The sequence below is a fragment of the Citrus sinensis genome, chromosome 1, assembly GCF_022201045.2.
Source record: "Citrus sinensis cultivar Valencia sweet orange chromosome 1, DVS_A1.0, whole genome shotgun sequence".
NCBI classification, from domain to species: domain Eukaryota; kingdom Viridiplantae; phylum Streptophyta; class Magnoliopsida; order Sapindales; family Rutaceae; genus Citrus; species Citrus sinensis.
The window spans coordinates 11,215,729-11,236,998 of NC_068556.1; the positions used below are offsets into that span (position 1 = coordinate 11,215,729).

General features: G+C 31.2%; 2 protein-coding genes across 6 annotated transcripts; one reads left to right on the forward strand and one right to left on the reverse strand.

Moving 5' to 3' along the window:
- The first annotated feature begins 455 nt into the window (after positions 1–455).
- Positions 456–13,553, forward strand: LOC102619392 (THO complex subunit 6). Of its 5 annotated transcripts, none has more exons than XM_052435749.1 (13): positions 460–862; positions 987–1,018; positions 1,109–1,207; positions 1,489–1,565; positions 2,113–2,158; positions 9,704–9,764; positions 9,879–9,932; positions 10,090–10,170; positions 11,004–11,043; positions 11,361–11,473; positions 11,765–11,890; positions 12,385–12,501; positions 13,149–13,553. In XM_052435749.1, the coding sequence occupies exons 1-13, from the start codon at positions 668–670 to the stop codon at positions 13,236–13,238; spliced, it is 1,131 nt and encodes a 376-aa protein (XP_052291709.1). In that variant the 5' UTR covers positions 460–667; the 3' UTR covers positions 13,239–13,553. The 5 variants fall into 5 exon arrangements, with proteins under 5 accessions (XP_052291720.1, XP_052291715.1, XP_052291709.1 ...); XM_006475424.4 differs by having other exon boundaries at positions 463–862; positions 11,780–11,890; XM_052435760.1 differs by lacking the exon at positions 12,385–12,501 and having other exon boundaries at positions 456–862.
- Positions 13,554–17,606: 4,053 nt separating this feature from the next.
- On the reverse strand, positions 17,607–18,077 carry LOC102620074 (cysteine proteinase inhibitor 5). The gene has a single exon (XM_006475427.3). It carries the CDS (start codon positions 18,014–18,016, stop codon positions 17,672–17,674), a length of 345 nt encoding a protein of 114 aa, XP_006475490.1. The 5' UTR covers positions 18,017–18,077; the 3' UTR covers positions 17,607–17,671.
- Between the last annotated feature and the right edge of the window lie 3,193 nt (positions 18,078–21,270).

The following is a 21,270-nucleotide window of genomic DNA, read 5'->3' on the forward strand; positions in this document are numbered from 1 at the left end:
TTTTTATTTGAAAATATAAATGTTTCTTTAATATAAATAATTAATAATAATAAATAGTTTGTTTTAACAAAATATTAATCTCGTACTGTATTATTAATTATGTTTTATTTCTATTGCTCTTATCAATAGTTTTAATTTATATAATTAAAATTAAAATTAATAAAAATTATGATTTATATAATTAAGAATATTAATAATTAATAATTTATATAATTAAAATTAATAATAAAATAAATTATTTATTTTAAAAATATATTTTTTTATTCACATACTAATTAAAAATTACAATTTTTTAAATAAATATAAAACTATAATTTAAAACAATTGACTTCTAATATTAGATAAAATAAATACATAAATAAAATTTGAGTTCCTATACCATAATTCCATTTTTTACTTTATACTTTCAGCATTCTCAGTCCTCAAAATTTATATTCTAATAGGAGAAGTAAGCACTACTCAAATACTATCGCAATTAGGCTTGAAGATTACGGCCTATCATTTGGCTTCTTCTGTTCAATAGAGGACGATAGCATCGTCCGGTTTATTGACTCGGAAAACGACACCGTTTTCAGTTCTCTCTCTCACAGTCTCACTGACTGATCCTATAAGCCATAATCAATTACTAAAATTGAAAGACATCAACACAAAACAAGGTGGAAGCAGGATGTGTGGAGATTCAACGAACTGGGACGAAGATGCTTACAGAAAAAGTATACTGAAGGAAAGAGAGATCCTGACCCGAACCGTATTTCGAACCGTTTGGGGCCCCTCTAAAGATGGTAGCCCTGACACCATCGTTATCGCCTCCAGTGACGGCTCTATAACATCTTACTCTATTCCTTCTTGCATCTCCAAACTCGTCAGTTCAATTCACTCTTCTCATTTTCAACTTCTAATTTCTTCTTTTTCTTTTCTCTTATAATTTTTATTTTTATTATTCAATTACTTATTTGAAATTATAAGCTTTGTTACCTTGGTTGCAGCCATTGGGTTTGAGTAATAGCAAGGTTCAACAGTAAGTGTGCTTTTACTTATTGTTTAGAAAATTGTTCAGAAGATAGTTAGAACTGCCTTTACTTGGAAGTGAAAGTTGTTTTCTCCCTAGGTTGTTAGGGATTGAACCTGATGGATTCCTTCATGGGCATGATGGACCTGCATATGACGTCAAATTCTATGGTGGTAATGAAGATGCTTTGTTGTTGAGGTTTGTTTGATAAAAACTAAATGGCACTTCACTTTTTGTGTGAATTTGTTTTTGATGACGATCGAGACTATAGCTATTTACAAGTTTGAGTCATACAATGCTTTACATTTCAATCATTTATTTTCTCATAAATTATTAGTATGAATGCGCACAAATATTATGTGCTGAGCATGCAAAAAACTTAAATCTTTCTTTTAACTTGAGAATAGACTGTATGAATGAAGATATAAATGACGCTTGCTACTTATGATTAATTAAATTGTTTACTGAATATCATGCAGTTGTGGAGATGATGGGCGGATTTGTGGGTGGAGGTGGAAGGAATTTACAGAGTCAAAAGTGCCTATTAATTTACAAGGTATAGATATGGGATATATATTTAAAGGTGCCATTAACTTACTTTATTTTATGTGAGAATACTCATTCTTGTCAATCTGATTGCTGCAGTCAAACTGTCATAAATTGTTTGATTTTATAATTTCTTGATGTGGTCTCACAGTTTTCTGTTAGTGTTAAATGCTATCCAGCTTTTTCAAATTTCTTTCACTACAAATGCTATCCGACTGTTTTCTTTTACTGTTTTCGACTCAAATCATAGCTTCGGGCGGACATTTACATATTTTCTGATTTTATTTCTCTCTCTCTCTGTTGGCTTGCTAGTACAACAGTGTAATCTTCTTTAAGCTTCTGTTTAGTTTCAATTTAACTTTCCATTTTCAAGTGTTCTGTCTCCCCGGGGAGTGTGGTTTATTTAAAAAAAATAAAAACCTTAGGTCTTCAACTCATGTTCATGCTAGAAGTTCCGTGCATCAACTTCTTACATTCAATGAGATTAGTGTAGCAGTTTGGTTTCTCAACAATCAACACTCTTTCATGAATTTATATTGTGTTCTTTTATTTTTCAGGAAATCATGTAAAGCCAGTTCTGGACTTGGTGAATCATCAACACAAGTGAGTTATTACAAATGATAGAAATGAGCTGAGCTGTTATGCGTCAATTGCTTTTATTAGTTGATACTAGGGGGTCACCTTCTCAACATTTTAGATGCCCTCTCTCTGATATCATCAAATGAGTTTCAGTTTGTTTTTTTTAATTAATTTTGTTTTTGGCTTAGTTAGAGATTAGACCTTTTTATACTTCCTACTTTTTATTCTGAGACAAAGTTAAGTAGATTGAACATATAGAAATTTACAAAAAGGTGAACAAGCTGCTGACTAGTGCCAAAACGGCCTAAGAATTTACAAACTAGAGAATATCTCTAAACCTGTCGTGGAAGGGCTAAAATAGCATCAACATCTAAAATAAAGGCAAAAACCTTTCCGAAAGGCAAAAGCCACCAAATCTAAAACTTCTTCCCAATTCAAATTATGAAAAAGAACGAAGTATCTTGTTTCCTTTGAAATGTGACATCTTCCTCTCTAGGATCCCTGAAAATTCTGTTGTTTCATTTTAGCCAAATAACCCATAGAGCAGCCAAAACGCTACATTTCCATAATACTCTTGCTTTTTCTCCTTTAGCAAAAGCTGCGACATGTTCAATAAACATTAAAACACAAGAGTGTTGAAAGGCCCATGAGACTTTAGCAGCTTGAAATAGGGTATTCCAAAGACTAGATGTTACTTTGCAGCGTAGGAAGAGATGATCAGCAGTCTCTTCGCTATTCTTGCACATAAAACACCAAGAAGAAGCTAGGACGACATTAGGAATCTCTTTTTGAATGACTTCAGCTGTGTTAATTCGATCATGATAAAGAACCCAAGCGAAAAATTGTACCTTACAATGCACATTAGCTTTCCATATAGAGTCTGCTGGCAAAAAGCTATTGAATGAGAAATCTTCTCTTAACCAATCGAAGTATGATCAACAAGGAAAAGTGCCTGATGATTCAATCTTTGACACTCTTCTATCTAAACTCATTTCATCAATAAAAACATTATCCAAAATAGCCAACAGATCTGAAGATTCTTCAGTTTCTCTCTCTATATATCCCGAAAAAAATTTAGTTTGCATTCCAAGATGAAGGAGACGAGCCAAAAACCATTTTAGACTTGATTGAGATGTTATGATCATGAGTCAATCTATATAGTCTAGGAAACAAATCACACAAAAGAAACAGTGCCAGGCCAAACATCTTACCAAAACTGTATCTTTTCTTCATTTCCCACCTCAAATCTTGTATGCATAAGAAAAGAAGGATACCCCAAAGAGATGGTCTTCCAGGGGCTTCAGTTAGATCCATTAGTGACCACATTAGTATCCCATTTGTTGTCTTGGATGCCGTACTTACTCTTCATGATATTGTGCTGTAAAGAGTTTTGCTCCAGAGAAGATCTCGAAAGCCATTTAGCTAGTAAGGCACAATTCTTGTTCACCACATTGCCGATACCTAAACCTCCATTATTTCTAGAATTGCTGACAGTTTCCCATTTCACCCAATGCATACTCATGCTTTTTCCAAAACTTTCCCATAAAAAAATCAATCATCAATTTTCTATCCTTTTGGCTATCTTGATAAGGATTTTAAATAAAGGAAATGTGTAAGGATGCTTGAAAGAACAGATTGTATAAGCTTAAGTCTGCTCCTACGCTATAGAAAAGCCCTTTTCCATCCTTTTAACCTTTTTTCTATTTTCTGCATCACCGGCTCCCAGAAGCCTACTGATTTTGGATTGCCACCCAAAGGTAAACCGTGGGACTTAAGAGGCTAACTTCCAACACTGCACCCAATTCTAATTGCCAAGGCCGAAAGCTTGTTATCTTGAGAATTAGTTCCAGCTATTATGGTCTTTGAAAGATTAATTTTCAAGCCTGAAATTAAGCCAAAAGGTTTCACCAGAGAAACAAAATTGCTTATTTTGCTCCCATTTCCAGAGTATATGGTGTCATCAGCAAATTATAAGTGTTAGACCAGTTCATTTTCTCTATCAATCTTTATTCTCTCGTGATCTCAGCATCTAGGGCTTTCTTCACCATCCTACTCAAGATATCAACTGCCAAGGTGAAAAGGGATGGAGAAAAAGGGTCACCTCGTCTGAAGCCCCTAGACACTCTTAAAAATCCCCTTGGATGCCCGTTAATTAGAACATAAAAATTCATAAGACTTGAGGCAGCCTTGAATCTGCCTCCTCCATTTTTGCTCGAAATGATCAAGAAAGATCCAATCAATGGTCAAAAGCTTTCTCAATGTCAATTTTGAGAATTAACCTTCCCTTCTTTTTCCTACACTCATCCGCCACTTCATTGGCCACCAAAACTGCATAAAAAATCTTCTTTCCTTTTATAAAAGCTGCCTGAGATGAAGAAATGGTCTCTGCCAAAACTTCCTTAAGACTTTATTAATCACACCTCTGTTATAGAATTCTTCAAAACCTTTCAACAGATCCTTCTTCAAAGAACCCTAACATTTCTGAAATAAAGCCTTTAAATAGCCATCCGGTACTGGAGATTTTTCAAAACAGCAATCAGATATAGCTTTCCTAATCTCTTCCACTTCAAAAGGTCTCTAATTTATTAGCCTCACACCTTAAAATAGGCGTCCAATTTAAACCAAGAATTTACGGTCTACTAGTCCCAACTCCAGAATATAAGAGCTTGAAATAATCAACAATTTTTTCCTCTATTTTCTTGTCATCCTCCAAAATTGAGCCTTCGCTAGTTTCATTTCTAGTAATAATTTTTTTACTCCTCCTGCCGTTAACTACAGTGTGAAACATTTTAGTGTTATTACCAGTATCTCGAGCCCATAACAACTTTTGTTCTTTGCCACCACATTGTCTCTTTCTTAAAGATTAATTCTTCCAGCCTAGTTCTAGACTAAAATCTCTATTTAAAGACTCGTCCAACATTCCTTCCCCATCAAACTTGTCCACTCTTGGATTCTCAAGTACCTGTTTTTTCGAATTTCACATTCCCAAACACCTCTTTGTTCCATATTTTCAGCTTTTTCCTTGCATAAGATAATTTCTTCATGACCAAACTCTTGTTTCCTGACCAATCCTCAAAATATTTTCTAAACAAATGATGCTCTGACAATGTGTTCTCAAATTTGAAAGGATTAGCCCCCCAAGCCATTGAATTGGAGTCTGAAACAATAGGGCAGTGATCTGATGTTGATCTTGGGAAAGCTCCTTGTCGATTACAAAAGCAATCCTTCTCCCACTCTGGCAAAAAGAGAAATCTGTCCAACCTACAACAGACAACATTTGATCTTAAGTTAGACCAAGTGAAATTTGCTCCAATCAGAGATGGATCCTAAAGATTGGTTTCTCTGACGAAACAATTAAAATCCTTCATTCTTCTTGTCTGTCTCCCCCCATTAGATATAAAGAAAAATCCACTCTTTATATCTAGATCCTCAAACACTACCCACTAGCTTCCTATCAACGAAATCCTTTTTAGTCTCTTGGAGAATCACAATATCAGGCCTGAAATTGATGACTGTTCCAACTTAGAATCTTCACGGAATTCTATTATAGCCAAATCCACCTTCACTAATAGCTTCCTTAGCCTACTTGCTGCAGTCTTTACAACTGGTTTGCTGAAGTTACAAGTTCATTTTTCCCAGCAATTCCTTAATTTTTAACCTCTCTTCATCTTCTACACCTAGTTCCTTTAACAACAATTCACAATTAACAGGTTGCACCTTACTAGATTCTCGTTTCCTCTCTCTTGTTCCGAACAGCACTTTTTATCTTCTCCTAGAATACTGCTGAATCACAGTTAGTTTTATTAGGGCGAAAATATGATCCTCAAGAATATGTGCTGCAAATCCTATAGTGAAACTTTGAGATCTACACTTAATTTGAAGTTTCAATTGTCAAGAAAGTTTTAAATAGATCTAAGTTAAACAAAACCTTAACCCAATGTTTAAGAAAACATGGACCAGAGATGTAGAAGAATGATATTGACGTTACACTTAAGATATAGATGAGAAGGTGAGTACTAAGTCAAGATTGGAATGCCATAAGAATGCAAATTCTTGATAGGTTCATTAATTCACAAAAGAATCACAGAAATAAAGATTCCAAAAAATAAGGATCTTTCAAATTCAAATAACATTGATTTCTAAATTCTGAATTTTACATAACATGGTTGCTGAGTTTAAATAGGCTAATAGAAACCCAAGATCCTAAAAATATACTTAGAAATATTGGAATAACTCTCCAAGCACAAACTTACTCAAAAAGATACTCCAAAAGTCTTAACTAGCCTGCCAACATTAATGATTGACTTAGCTAAATCATTGACAAACTTAACCAAGCATAGTCTTTGTCAAAATGATACTTTAAAAGTCTTCACTCACCCACTGTCATTATTGCTAGACTCAACTAAAATATTGGCAAACTTAAGCAAGCACAGGTTTAGCCGAAAGAATACTTCAAAAGTCTTCATTAGCTCACCATTATTAATGCTAGACTTATTTGAAACATTGACAAACTTAAAACAAAATAAAAAAAGGATCATAAATGAAGTTGAAAAAGCAAGGGGGGCTCATTAATATGGCTGGAACTCCTAAACTCTAGACTAGACTTAGATTAAAGCTTGAACAAGTTACAATAAATTGGTCATAACTTCTTCTAGAAAACTCCAAGTCCATCTCTTAAAATTACATTGGAAAGTTAACTCAATCAGTAACAGTTTTATTCTGAATTTGTCATTTTTGCATTTAGCCTAAACTGTGTATTTGGTTGTCCAATAGCTTGAATAATGCTCACAATGTTTTGTCTTCTCGCCAAGTTCAATTCATCTTGTCTTGCACCTTGAATTGTGATTTCAGCTCATATTTCTCAATTAATCTAAAAACAATTTATTCTACTACTAAAAATCAATTTATGAAAGGGAAAAAAAAAGAATGTGCAAAAGAAGCAATTTAATCTTTGATATGATGATAATAATTTTGCACAAAAAATTTAATAAATAAATTTTCCTTTTAAAAATTAAATAAATTAAATCAATTTATGAAGTACCTAACACCACACGGTCAATTTTACAAAATTCATAAAGGGTCATTTTTGCCCTTTAAGAAGGAAGAACAGTAAATGATGATTTAATTACAAAATTCATAAAAGGTTAATTATATGGTCTTTTACGCTCCAGGGGTAAAATTGACCTTTTATGAATTTTCCGTTACATATTAACTGAGTTTTAACGGAATGGTGGGAAAATGCTAACAGTTTAAACGTTTTGTGGTAAATTGATGGTTTTACCAAACCGTGGTACTGACATGATGTGTCAGAATAGCTTTGGTGGGAAAATGATAATATCCCTTCTTTTTATTACATAGTTTCTATCTCCATTGCTTGAAATCTTATTAGTTTCTCAAAAAAAAAAAAAATCAATTACAAATTAAAAATATAAATCATGAAAGTAAAAATGTTTCAAAAAAATAAATTATTTAATTGTTAGGTTGAATTTCCTTTCTAAATAAGAAATAAATTAATTTGTCTCTAGTTATTTAGGTAATTTCATTTAAAGTTTTATGAGGAATTTAAAGGGGTGTCAAAAGGCCTACTCAATTACCCCTTTCTTCTTTTTTTTTTTTTTTTTGTTTATTTGGGGCCATGAAGAATTAGCTCACCAACCGGAAGAAGGAATGGGTTGAGAATTTGAATTCAAATTTTGAACACTTTTTCTGCAAATTGTTTTCTCTGAGTTTTTTTGTATCTTCCCAAAATCAGTCTGACTTTTGTTAAATACATGTGCTTTAGAAGCACCTCTAGAGGCATCCCCACTAAAAGCACTCCCTTCCCTTTGGTTGCCATGTGTAGAACCCTTTTTTTTTCTTCCTGGGGAGAATTCCTTTTGGAACCTGAGTTTACTTACTTTCTTCTGGACATACCTATTTGTCTTCCCACTTTCTCTTGGGCTCGCCAAAGACTGCCTCGTTTCTTTTTTATTAAGTCTCATTATTCTTGTAAAACACACTTAGTTTGAAAGGATCCAGATTGTTCAATATGTGCCTTTGTGATGTCTTCATTATATTTACACTTAGTTTGAAAGGATCCAGAATGTTCAATATGTGCCTTTGTGATGTCTTCATTATATTTAGTCTAAGTGGGAGACTATAGTGCAACAATAGTACTGTATTTTCCCAGTAACGCTCGGTTTGTGTAGAGGCAGCTTGTATATGAACCCAACACTGCATATGCGTCCTGAAGTTGACATGGTATGATGTAAACTGAAACACTACTGATTTATTCGTATCTGTCAAATAATTAGTTTTCCTAAATTTTCATCCTTGTGTCTTTGTCTTAAGCAACTAAATACTCAAGGACAAGACGAGAGCAAAAAATTGTACGTCATTTTAGAATGTTTGATGCGACTATGTTCATGCCCTCAATACTAACATTGTAACTAATTAATCATGACAACCTGGTAAACAAAGGACAGAGATGAAAATTTATTGATTAATTGTGACAATCTGAACTAAGGGTGCGCAAAATCGGATACGGATCGGATTGGGATCAATCTGATCGGATTGCAGATTGTTTAGATTAATAAAAAAGTCATCCGAATGTAATCCAAACTTAAATCTGATCAAATCTGATCCAAATATATTCGGATCGGATTGGATCAAAAATAACATATTGAATCGAATTTGGATGTGTTCGAATAAATCAGATGACTCTATATCACTTGGAAGCTGCAATACAAAATTGAAATCACACATTAAAAAAGAAAAAAAAATACAGCAAGCCAGCAAATGGACAAAAGAAAGACAGAATGAAAGTGTGTTCATTTTAACCTCAATTATTTTGTTAAGATCTTCAGTAACAATTGCATCTCGAAAGCAAGAAAGCTAAATCAAACAATCAACTTTACAATCACCAAAAAACAACGAGAATGACATGCAGACAAAAACAGGTTCACAATCAATTCAAAAGATCCAAACCTCTGCAAGTTTTTCAAAGTATCTATTCTTATAACTTATAATCACTGTACCCCACAAGTTTTGATGGATCCGATTCCATTGGAAACCCTTGCAATAAACAAATAAATGTAGCGGCTTTTGCATGCGGTTTTGGCTGGTAGCGTGGCAACTTACAAGCTCAATGGCTGTCGTCTGGGACGTCGTCGGCATACAGCTGAGACGTTGACGACTGGACAGCTGGCTGGTTTTCTCTCAAAGAGATTGGCTGGGTTCGTGGGTGATGCAGCTGCAAGTTGCTTCATTGATTCTTTCTATTGTGATTTGGGAATTTAAGGGGTTTAGGCCTGTCTTTTAATTTTTATTTCTTATTTATATTAAAGTTATATATTATTTTTAATTATGAGTTTAATCCAATCGGATTGATCAATCTGATCTATTACAAATCAAATTCGATTGGATTGAAACTCATAATTAAAAATCCAAATCCAACCTGAACAAAATCTGATCGGTTCGATGCGGATCAATCCAAATCTGATCCGACGCCCAGCCCTAACTTAAGTAATAGTTGGTCAGGTTTTATCTACCTCTTTTTTGTTGCCAAATTTGATTTTTTTTTTCCCTCAGGGGTCCTTGGGGTGCTCTTTCTCCAGTTCCTGAGAATAATGCGATCGCTGTTGATCCTCAGGTTTTTTATTTTCTTCAATCCTCTTTGTTTTAATGTTTATGTTCACACCACTTGATTGGCTATGGTGCCCAATTATTTAATTCTGAAAGTGTTTCTCTTTCATCTTTCCTGAAGGGAGGTGCCATCTTTTCGGCAGCGGGTGATTCTTGTGCATATTGCTGGGATGTGGTATGTGTCTTTTCAAGGTGAATATGTTTCAGATGCTAATACGTTTCTTATTAGGAGCAATTCTAAATTTATTGTGTCATACAATATCTTCAAATGACATTCATTTATTTCTGGTATCTGTACTGAAAACCAATTCTTGTTTAACGGAGTTATTCAGGAAAGCAGTAGGATCAAAATGGTTTTTAAGGGGCATTCAGACTACTTGCACTGTATAGTTGCCCGCAATTCCACCAATCAGGTCAAACCTTTTCCTTTTCTTAAAAATGATCCCCCCACAAGTGTTTAATTTTTTGGAACTACCTTCATGAAAACCTTTTGCTTTGAAAATTTTTCATCTTTCTTTTGTTGTAATGGTTATATTAGTTTATCTTTGGGAATTCAAAGAGGAAAGAGAACAAATTGCTTCCAAGGGGAGAAGATCTTGAAAATTTCTGTAGGAGGCAAGGAAGGAAAAAAAAAATTTGATGCATTTATTTGTGGAATGAAGATAATTTCAATATGGGCTATTTTTTTCCTTTTTCTCTTTTCTATTTGACAAATCGGCACTGATTCTGGCAAGATGTTGAAGAATCTTAAATTTTATTTCTGCTTGTGTTCTCTGCTGATGTTTTCCATTAAATCCAGTTCCTGGTTGGTTGATGAATTGTTGTTGGGAAGTCTATACAAATGGTCATGTATGAATAATTTATTTGAAGTAAAGTTTAAAACTTATTCAAAGGGTTATGCAGTTATCATATTTATTCCTCTTTAAAAATGGGTTTCTACAAACGATTGCATTATTTTTAATTTGGTATTGTCTACTCCAACGCAGGTTGAAAACTAGTGACTGGTAACTCTTGTTAATCGCCACATCTTTGTTTGCTAAAGTCTGCTTGCAATTAATATGCATGAAGAATTTCCTTTAGACTTGTTAATCTAGCTGTTGATTCATATGGCTGCAGTTAGGCACTGCCTTGTGCTATTAAATATTGATTACTATTGATATTGACATGTGCAGCTGTTTGCTACATAAATGTGGTTCGAATATTTTATCTACTTCTCTTTCTGATATTCATCTTTTTTACTTGTCAGATTGTAACTGGTTCTGAGGATGGAACTGCACGAATCTGGGGTAGTAGCCAGTTTTAATTTCAATAAATCAAGGCCCCCCAATAGAGCATTGTGGTATTTCATGCGTTGGGACCATTTTGTGACATACATTGATGCGTGGAAATTGGCCCCAACAAAATATACAATGACAAAACATTAATTAACGTCATTATCTGCCTTATATTCTAAAGTGGTTCCATGCTGCTATGAATCAATTGTCATCAAATCTATTTTTCCTGCATTTTATATCATCCCCTTTTTTGCTTTGTGCTTTAGTATACATGATTAACTAGTCAAATTTAAGTTTCTAATTTGCATGTTTATATGGTGTTTGCCTAGATTGCAAAAGCGGAAAGTGTATTAAAGTAATTGATCCCGTGAAAGATAAACAGTTGAAAGGAGTCATTTCTTGTGTTAGTTGCATTACTCTTGATGCAAGCGAGAGCTGGTTGGTAAGAGTTCGAGCAACAAATTATGTTATACTTTTCAGTTGATTTGCATTTCTTTAAATTATTATGTAGTATGTTGATATTGGAGGTGAATTGAAGGCATTGACTCTTGGCATATCTTGACAGAGTATATCAAAAAACTTAGTAGTTGGGAATAAGTGTTAAAAGATACTCTTATGATTAAATTTCCACTGTAATACAAATGTCTATGATAGCTTGTTCTGGTGTGAAGATTATTTCTAATCTCATAGCTGTTTTAGCTCAGAATGTGACTTTTATTATTTTGTTATTGAGTTCTTACTTTCACAGGCTTGTGGCAGTGGTCAAAATTTGTCAGTCTGGAATCTCCCCACTTCTGAATGTGTTTCTACCATTTCCAGTCATTCTCCTATACAGGATGTAGTATTTGATAATAATCAAGTAAGTGGGATGAACCTGTGCTGGAATTGAATATCTTTATACATTTGCCTACCTATGGAAGGAAAAGGGCATTTATTTATATCCTTAACAGCACAATAGTTTGAGTGAGAAAAAAGAGGCAGGCAGATTTGAAAATTAAGCAGGTTTTAGCCCATTCTGGACTGAAAAATGCGTGGAAAGCTGTTTTCTAAGTTGATATGTTCAATGCTACTGCTTTACTGAAACCTGTCTCATACGCTAAATACGTTCTGCTGCTGGCTGCATTTCTTCAATTTTCCAATTCCTTAATTCTATGAATATAAGTTGATTGTCATCTTTTGCAAAGATCTCTTTGCGGTTGTGTAAAGTATTCATCGGATTGTGCTATAAGTTACTTTAGTCAATATACTGCAGCACTACTGCCAATTTTCAAAGTCCTGTACCTATTAGAGTATTGTGGTATAGATTAGCTTTACATGTTTCACCAGCTGATAATAATTATATTAACATTTCAGATTTTAGCTGTTGGGGCAGAACCTCTACTGAATCGTTTTGATATAAATGGGATGACACTTTCACAAATACAATGTGCTCCACGCTCTGCATTTTCAGTCTCTTTACATCCCTCTGGTGTATGATTCTGCTTAATTTTTCCTCTGTCTTCTAGTATCTATTTTCTCTCTATTTTTTTCCCTAAAATTTTCATGACAATGCATGATGTTTTTTACATTTTGGTTTGATAGAAGGATGCTCATATTTGTTGTTTAGCTTCTTGTTACTTTTTAGACCAATATTCCCTACTCATTGTGATGTCACGTAAAGTGAATCTGAGGTAAAACATGGTGCTGAAGTGTAACTAGTTGCAGTTCGCATGCATTTACCCATCTATAGATGTAGTCGGTAATGAAACAATTTAGGTACCTATTTATTGTCGTCAGATAATTTTGCTTTCAACAGTAGATGTATCAGCATGGATGGATGGATAAATGAATGTTTAGAAGTTTGGCATTCTTGCTGATAGAAGTCATGAGTTACTGAGATACATGCCAATTAAAACCCAATAGCTAGCCAAGGAATTATCATGTGATAATCTGTGGATGCATCATGTGTGCATATGCATTTGTCATTCAGTTGTTGGAATTTAGTCTCTGCATTTGGTTTCTTGCTACTTCTCGATTGCTTCAATTGCATAGATGGCTAATGTTACAATGATACTAATCCATTGATCATTACTGGCCCGCTTTGCTTCTTGTTTTGCTAAAGCCATTGTTCTGAACAGGTTATATCTGTTGGAGGTTATGGAGGTCTTGTGGATGTTATCTCACAGTTTGGAAGCCATTTGTGCACATTCTGCTGTCAAGGCTTATGAATGTTGCTATTGTCCGTGGCATGTTCTAAATTTTTTGGTGAGAGTAGCTTACCAATGCAGTTGTAATGCTAACGCTGCAGACACAGAGTATTAATCTCTAAGGCTACAATGGCACTCCGAATTGCTTTAATATTTTAATTTGTTTGATGTTTCTATTTTACACTCAAAACCTGTGCCTGCTTGTATGTATTATTTGTGCAGCCAGGATCTGGTTTCTGTGTTTTACATAGTATTCGCAGTTGATCACCCATGGTTGAAATTAGGATTATCATAGGAGCTATGATGGTCGTTGAGTATGAAGTTCTGTTTGTTCTATTTTTTTTTCTCCTTTTTTGCCCTTTTTCCTTTCTCGCTCTACCTAAAAAAAAAAATTAATATTTTGATGATCTAAGTTGGACTAAAATAAAAAGATCATAAATAACAATTGTGCTCTTAGAACAAAATATCAAGGACCTTAAGTTTTTACTTGGTGTGATTTGTTTAATAGTTATAAATGTTTATTTAGTTTTAATTCGCTCTTTTTAAATTTTTTATTATTATTGTTTGGTTGTTCTTTGAGTAAAGAATTTAAAAATTAAATAAACCATTTTACTTTTATTAAAAAAGTGGATTCTGTTACTTTCCAACTGGTGTTTGGTGTCCCTATTTTGTCATTTAATGATTTAACTATTAAATGTAACTAAAGAGTTGCATATCGGCGAAGATGGGTTTGCATGGTTATTAATATTGTCATACCTGATGTTTGTTGAAAAGTTAGAAATGGCAAAAGTTTTTAAATGTTGACCTAGATGTCTAGACTGTTTCAATTTTTTTTACAATCAAATCTGTTGACCTAGTTTGAATGCATGAGTATAGTGTGTGGACAATAATGTAATCTCATGTAAAAATTTTAAATTGCACGAAAAACTAACATGATTTAATAATAAAATTTTAACATAATATCTATTTAATATACAATAATTATTTGAATATGTCAATTAAAAAAGAATACATGATAAAAACATGTTAATTTGTTAACAATAATAATATATGGCCATAACAAACATGCATATGCCTAAATTAAATGTTTCCAATAATATTATTAATGAACAAGTTGCGTAATTCCTAACATATGTTTAATTAAATATTTTTTATTTTGATATTATTATCTTCTTGTGTACGATAACTGAATTTCATTTATGTTCTTTCTTTATTCCTAATTAGCAATTTAGCACACATGAACTCTATCCTCTATTTTTGTTTCCTTCTTTTCATAAACTCTAACTTAATAAAATAGTTTTAATTAAAACCATCATATTTTAGAAATAGATTTTTTGATCGACAAAAATTCTACTATTGATTCTTTGATCTATGCAGTAGTGTGATTTAAAAGAATTATTAATTTTTCATAAATGCCATTGAATAAAGATTTATAGCTCTTAAAATTTTATTTTGTATAAACTTACCATTCATGTTCTCTAAAGTTCTTGAAATAAACCTTTTCTTGGGATTTTCTTTTTTTTTGAATTTATACAATGACTATTTTTATGTTAAATAAAAGATAACATAGGTAGAGAATAAATGGTTATAAATTATAGATGATTATTTTTTGTCCTTAATAGTAATTTAATGAATGGTTATTTTTATAATATTTTTTATGATTTAATTATAGTATGAGGTCATTTGAACCCACTAAATTACTTTCTACACTCAATTGGTCAAAAAACCCGTAGCCTAAATTAAAATTAGACAATGTACTTCTCATAATAATGAAAATAACCCCAATTTAATTTTTTTTAATAATAAATTATTCACCTCTGTTTTTTAATCAAAATTGATCTTTTATGGACTAGATAAGCTTACAAAGTGTGGACAATAAAAATGAACAGAAAAGTACTTTAAGCCTCTAAAAATTCAACTCTTAATTTGATAGCAATAAACATTGATTTATCTCTTTATCATTCATTTTTTTTACTTGTAATGGAAAAAGAATTCTCCACAATTTTGTTATCAATTGCAAACTTACAACTCTCAAATGGGGATTGGTACTAAATATTAAGTAAGGATGCTCAGATCTTGATTTTGTGTTTTTTTTTTATGCTATTTGCCTTTGGTTTTGCGGTTAATTCGTGATCATTATGCAATTCTTCATATATATACACTTCTAGTGTTTATGCAATTTTTAAATATTCCTCTACTGAAGGATTCCATGAAAGCCCAATTCATGCCTCATGAAATTAATGCTAAAACTTGCTTAAATTAAAGGTCTCTAACAACAAATGCGGATGGTAATTCAATTTGATTCCTTTGTTCCATTAATTTTTACACTATTTTTCTTTTTTCTCTTTGAATGAATATTATTTGTTTACAATGAAATTACGTTTAGCTTAAAATAAATTTTGAATTGAAATTAGGATAAGATCAAAGAAAGTATAATTAAGTAAGTATATATCTTGTCCTTAATAGTAAATTATTTCATAGGCATTTTAATAATTGAAATTTTTAATTAAAAAATAGGTGCAAAAAGTATTTTTAAGTCAAATAGCCTAATTTTAATTAAAAGGAGCTACTATGTGTATTTTTATTATTTAAATATCCAAAATGTATAATTTATTTTTTGTAAGGGTAAAATTTTGTTAATGGTCAACTCAACAGTATAAGTATTAAAATTTGAAATGAATAGGACTTGAGTGTCAAAATTTAGAAATACTATTTAGTTTTTTTTTTTTAACAAAACATAGACTATAGTGCAATTAAATGAAAAAAAAAAAGACAAAGTAAGATTGGTAATGTAATTTTGCCCAGTTTGATAATTAAAAAGAAAGTGAAAAATAACTATGCAATCCTTGAATTTGATAAGAGAAAGAAAGTAAAAAGAGTTGTATAATATATTTTAGGGGTGAAAGCTCGTTTAGTCCCTATATTTTGAGGTTAGTGTCCGTTTAATCCTTATATTTTTAAAAATAACTCAAAGCATTCCTACCATTAAATTATTGACATCCTTGCCATTACCTTTTGTTCATTTTGACTTATTTTTACAATATTACCCTATTACAATAATATTCTTTTTTTAGACATTATTAAAAAGAAAAATTAAATTACTAGTTTAACACCAAAAAATAAAATAAAAATAATTTATATATATATAAAAATTAATTTTTATGAAATACTCTGCTGAGGAGTTAAAATATTAATTTTTCTAAAAAATTGATAATTCAATTTTTTACAAAATTAATTTTTTTGGACACACATGAGCTTTCACAAAAATTAATATATATCTTTTTTGTTTTTTATTTTATTTTTGGGCTTAATTTGATAATCCAATTTTTTATTAATATCCAAAAAAGAAACATTACTGTAAAAGTGTAATATTGTAAAAGCATGCTAAAAAGAATAAACAATAATGGCATAATAATATTGTAAAAGCATGCTAAAAAGAATAAACAATAATGGTATAAGTGTCAATATTTAATAGTAAGGACGTTTTGAGATATTCTTAAAAATATAGGGATTAAATGAGCAATAAGCTCATAATATAAGGACTAAACAAGCTTTTATCTTATATTTTAGTACTAAACTCTCAAACTTTGTTTGGGTCAAATGAGCTCTATTCAAAATATAGCTTTTTCAGTTTATTATAAATAAATCTCATTTCTCAAATCTCACGATCCAAAAATAATGTTAAATGGAGAAAATTGGACTGATTATGGAGGAAAGGTGAGGAAGAATGGGAAAAATAAAATTATCGCTATACTTAGAACTAAATTGTAAATAAGAAAGAATGTAAGGGATTCAATAAAAAAAGACAAAAGAGGGGTACGGTGTCTGAGTGGTATAGTAGCTTTGTCCTAAAAAAGTATAAATTTTGGTCATTTACAAGTAAAAATTAAAATTTTTTAAATATTAAAATGTCAGAAATATTTTATATTTATTTGATAATTTTATTTTATTTTTTTATAATATAAGTTTTAAAATGTTTTTTATTAAAATAATTTTATAATTTTAATAAAAATTCTTACTGTCAACTAAATAATTAAAAAAAATTAATAAAAGTTTTACTTGTAAAATTCTACTATAAAAATTATATTTAATGAGCTCAAGACTTTGTAAATTTAGTGGAATTTATCAAATTCTGTATGGTATATAATATGCATTAAAGATTAAAGCCTTGTGCCTTTCCAAAGCTTGTTAAATATAGAGTATTTTTTTTCACAAAATAATAATGTCTCATATCAATTACATTTTAAGCAATTTAATTCTAATCCAATGGCTGCAGTTTTCAATATAATCGTCCTTCACCCGCTCTCATCCATTCATCTACTATAACTTATTTTAATTGTCAATTTGAAAAAAAAATCAGCAAGATAAAAAATAAGAAAGAAATCAGCGTACATGCAAATGCATGTTAAAGGAATTGCACCCATTTATTGTATAATATTATGTATCTTTATTTTTTACAGCCTGTGAAACGAAGTGAGCTTCTTGATCTGCTTCGCATTCTCCCAAACGACAGCTTGATACTTGTTCGTCGCCGTTCCGTCCTGCGCAGCCACGACAAGCCGGTAATTCGTGCCGGAAACCACCTGCGTCTCGCCTTTCTCCACGCTCTGGAACTTCAACTCCATCTTCGACTGTTTGTTATACTCCACCACCGCGAACTGCCCGATCTCTATCACGTGCGGATCATTCGGGTCCTCTATAGGCTTCCATCCGCCGACCAGTGCGGCGTCTGTACGGGCGCCGGTGGCCAGAAGGAGGGTAGAGAGAAAGAGAGCGAGATAAAGGCAACGTCCTTTCATGTGTTTGTTCGATGTATAATTTTCCTTTTTTTTTTTATTCTTTATTCTGAATTTCAGTTTTGGTGGCGTGTGCGAATTTATACGCAGAGGAAAGCGCCGTTTAGTGGGGCCCCAATTCGCTGAATTTTTTAATTCGCGATACCATGTGCGCACGTGTGTAGGCTTTCGCTGATTTGTGGCCGTCTGATTTGTGCAATTGTTGAACTTTGAAACTAGTTCTTCTGAAATTCGTAGTTCGGAAGTTGTAACCATATATGAGAACTTCACAAATGGCATATTATCAACCTAATAAGGGATCGTTTTAGATATCCATGGAATTGATGATTAGATATCCAAAGAATCACCTACGGATTAGATTTTAAAAATAATCAACTTTCCAAATAATTTTATAATATATTTGGTAAACTTAGATTACATGACAATTAGTTCTGGGAAAGTTTATTATACACATTGGATAAAAATAATCATAAATTTGTGGTGTTCATGTAGAATGACTCAAAATGTATACATTTTGTTAAAAATTAATATTTTTATTGAAAATTTTAAATTGTAAAACATAATTTTTATTAATTTTAATTTTAATTGTGTAAATTATTATTGATAAGTGCAACAAAAATAAAATATTATTATTAATAATATAGTACAAAATTAATATTTTCTTAAAATAAAATATTTATTATTAATTATTAATGTTAAATAAATATAATAATATTATGTTTAAATAAGTTTAATATTATTATTTTTAATAAATATAATTTATAAAATAATATAATGATGTTATTTAAATAAAAATGATATTATTTATTTTATTTTATTAAATATAATTATATTAAATTTAATAAAATAAGTGTACAAAAGAAAGAGGTGGGAGTGGAAAATGGGAGTGAGAATTTCACTCTTCACTCTCAAAATGAGTGGGACGCATGGGTAAGATCGAAAATGGGAGTGAGAATCTTACTCTCCACTCCCAAAAAGAGTGGGACCCACGGGATAAGATATAAATCAACATTCCTCGTTCCCACTCCAGTAAGTAAACATAATATGAAACTCTAGTTCCCTCTTTGGCCTCTTCTGCTCTTCTTCTCTCTATTATTTTCTTCCACTTCCTTGCTTCTAAATTGCTAGTTTGTTAGTAGCAATCCATCATCTAGTATGAGAGCAGTGGTCCTGAGCATCATGATTGTTAAGGAATTAGAAGAAAAGGTAAGAGTAATTAGCTCATCAATTCGATGAGAAAGTTGATGTCTTATCTAAACAGTCTAACGAACTCTAAGAATTAATTATAGGTTTTCAAAACAATTTATCCAATTTCAAGAAGATAGAAATAATAGTTGTTGAGTACTACAGAATGCATATTTATAAAAAGTAAAACAGGAGTGGCTCAACCCTTAAGCAACTTAGGCGACTGCCTAAGACCCTGTTATATATGAAGGTGATTGACACTAAAAAGTGTACATTTAATAAGGATAAAGTTATTAGTTTTTCACTTATTGTGTTGATTAATATACTCATTATTCTTAAATTATCTTAACACTCTCCAAATATTTTTTATTTTAAATTAATTTGTAATATGTTAATTTTATTTTAATTTTGTATTGTAGATATATTTCAAGAATAAAGAGGAGTTGGAACTAGAAGCTAGAACAAAGAAGAATTACTGGAGTCATTTCGAATGCATTATTGAAGAGATGTAATTAATAAAAAAAAATATTTCAAAAAAAAAAGAGGAAAGGTGAAAGATGCTCGTGATGGTTAGGTGGCAATTTGGCCACCTGACCATCACACTTCTCAACGTACATATATATTATAAAAATAAAATGAAATAAAATAAATAATAATAAAATTAAAAAAAGGAGGATGTTTTCTTTGCCTATAAAAGGCAAGGAGATGCAGCAATGAGGGGAGCCGAAGAGAGAACAAGAAAGGGAAGCTGAGGACTTCTTTCTTTTTCTATTTTCTTGTTTTGTTGTGTGATTAATTTTCTTATAATATATTTCAGAAGTTTGTTAAATAAAATGAGTATTTTATTTTCCAATATGAGTGGCTTAATTTTCTAAGTTAAGGTGAAAGGTGAAGCTCAAAAATTCAAATTATATAGTTAATTACTCTCTCAAGTGAGTCTTAAAGCTTATTTTATTTGTTGTATTTGTCTTCTTTACCAATATCTTTTATGTCATGTTAATTTATAGATTTAAATCAGTTCAGATTTATATGGTATTGTGACATAATGTCAAAATTTCAATATAGTTGTAGCATATTAGGTTCTTGGTCTCATATTTATCACACTTAAGTTAGTTAAGAATTAAAGGGCATAATAATTAATTTGTGAAATAAATGCAAAATACAAATATGAAAGAGTTGTTATAATCATAATTTGAAATTTAAGAGTAGATCTCATAATCTTAGCATATTTTTAGATTGATTCCTATTAATTTCTTTTCTCGCATTAAATTTTCTTAGTTTAATAATTTGACTACTAAATTTTAAATTCCTTGTAGTTTGACCCAAGACTTATCGGGTTATATTATAACTAGACACTCTTATATTTAGAAGTAATAACACTTTTAAGTCGTGTCAAATTTTTGGCTCCATTACCGAGAAGTTTCTTAAGTTTGGTGTCAATTTTATTTTATTTTATTTTTCTCTTCTTCTCTTCTCTTGTGTTAATTATTTTCCTCCCGTTCGCTCATTCCTTTGTTTGGTTCTAATAATTCATTTTGTTAATTTTCAGTTAGCTCGCTTTTCTCTCTTGTAATCATAGAATTGCCATAAAACCTGTGAAGAATTTCATTTTAGCCCATAAATTGCTGGAAATCAGTCCTTAAAAACCGAATTGGAACTTGGATCTTGGACTTTGCCTTATTCGTTTGACTTTTGGACTTGGTGGACATAACGTACATGGACTTGGACTTTTAAAATAACCATTAAGGCCCAATAATTGAAATTTAATTAGCTGGTAATTTTTAAAATTAAAAAACAAAACCCGTAATTTTTTCTTTCTTTAAATTTTTGCAATTTACTTTTTGCATTTATTTTTAATGGTCGGTTCAGCCGCCTGAATTGTTATTTAAATTTTGTTAATTTATTATTATTATTTATATGGTTAGTTCTACCGCCTATTATTTTAATTTTAGTTTAATTATTCTTATGCATTAATTTGTGTAATTTTTATTTTATGTTTTATTATATGGTTGTTTTTAAAATACCCCCTAAATTGTTTCCCTTAATTTCTTTGTTTATATGGTTGGTTCAAC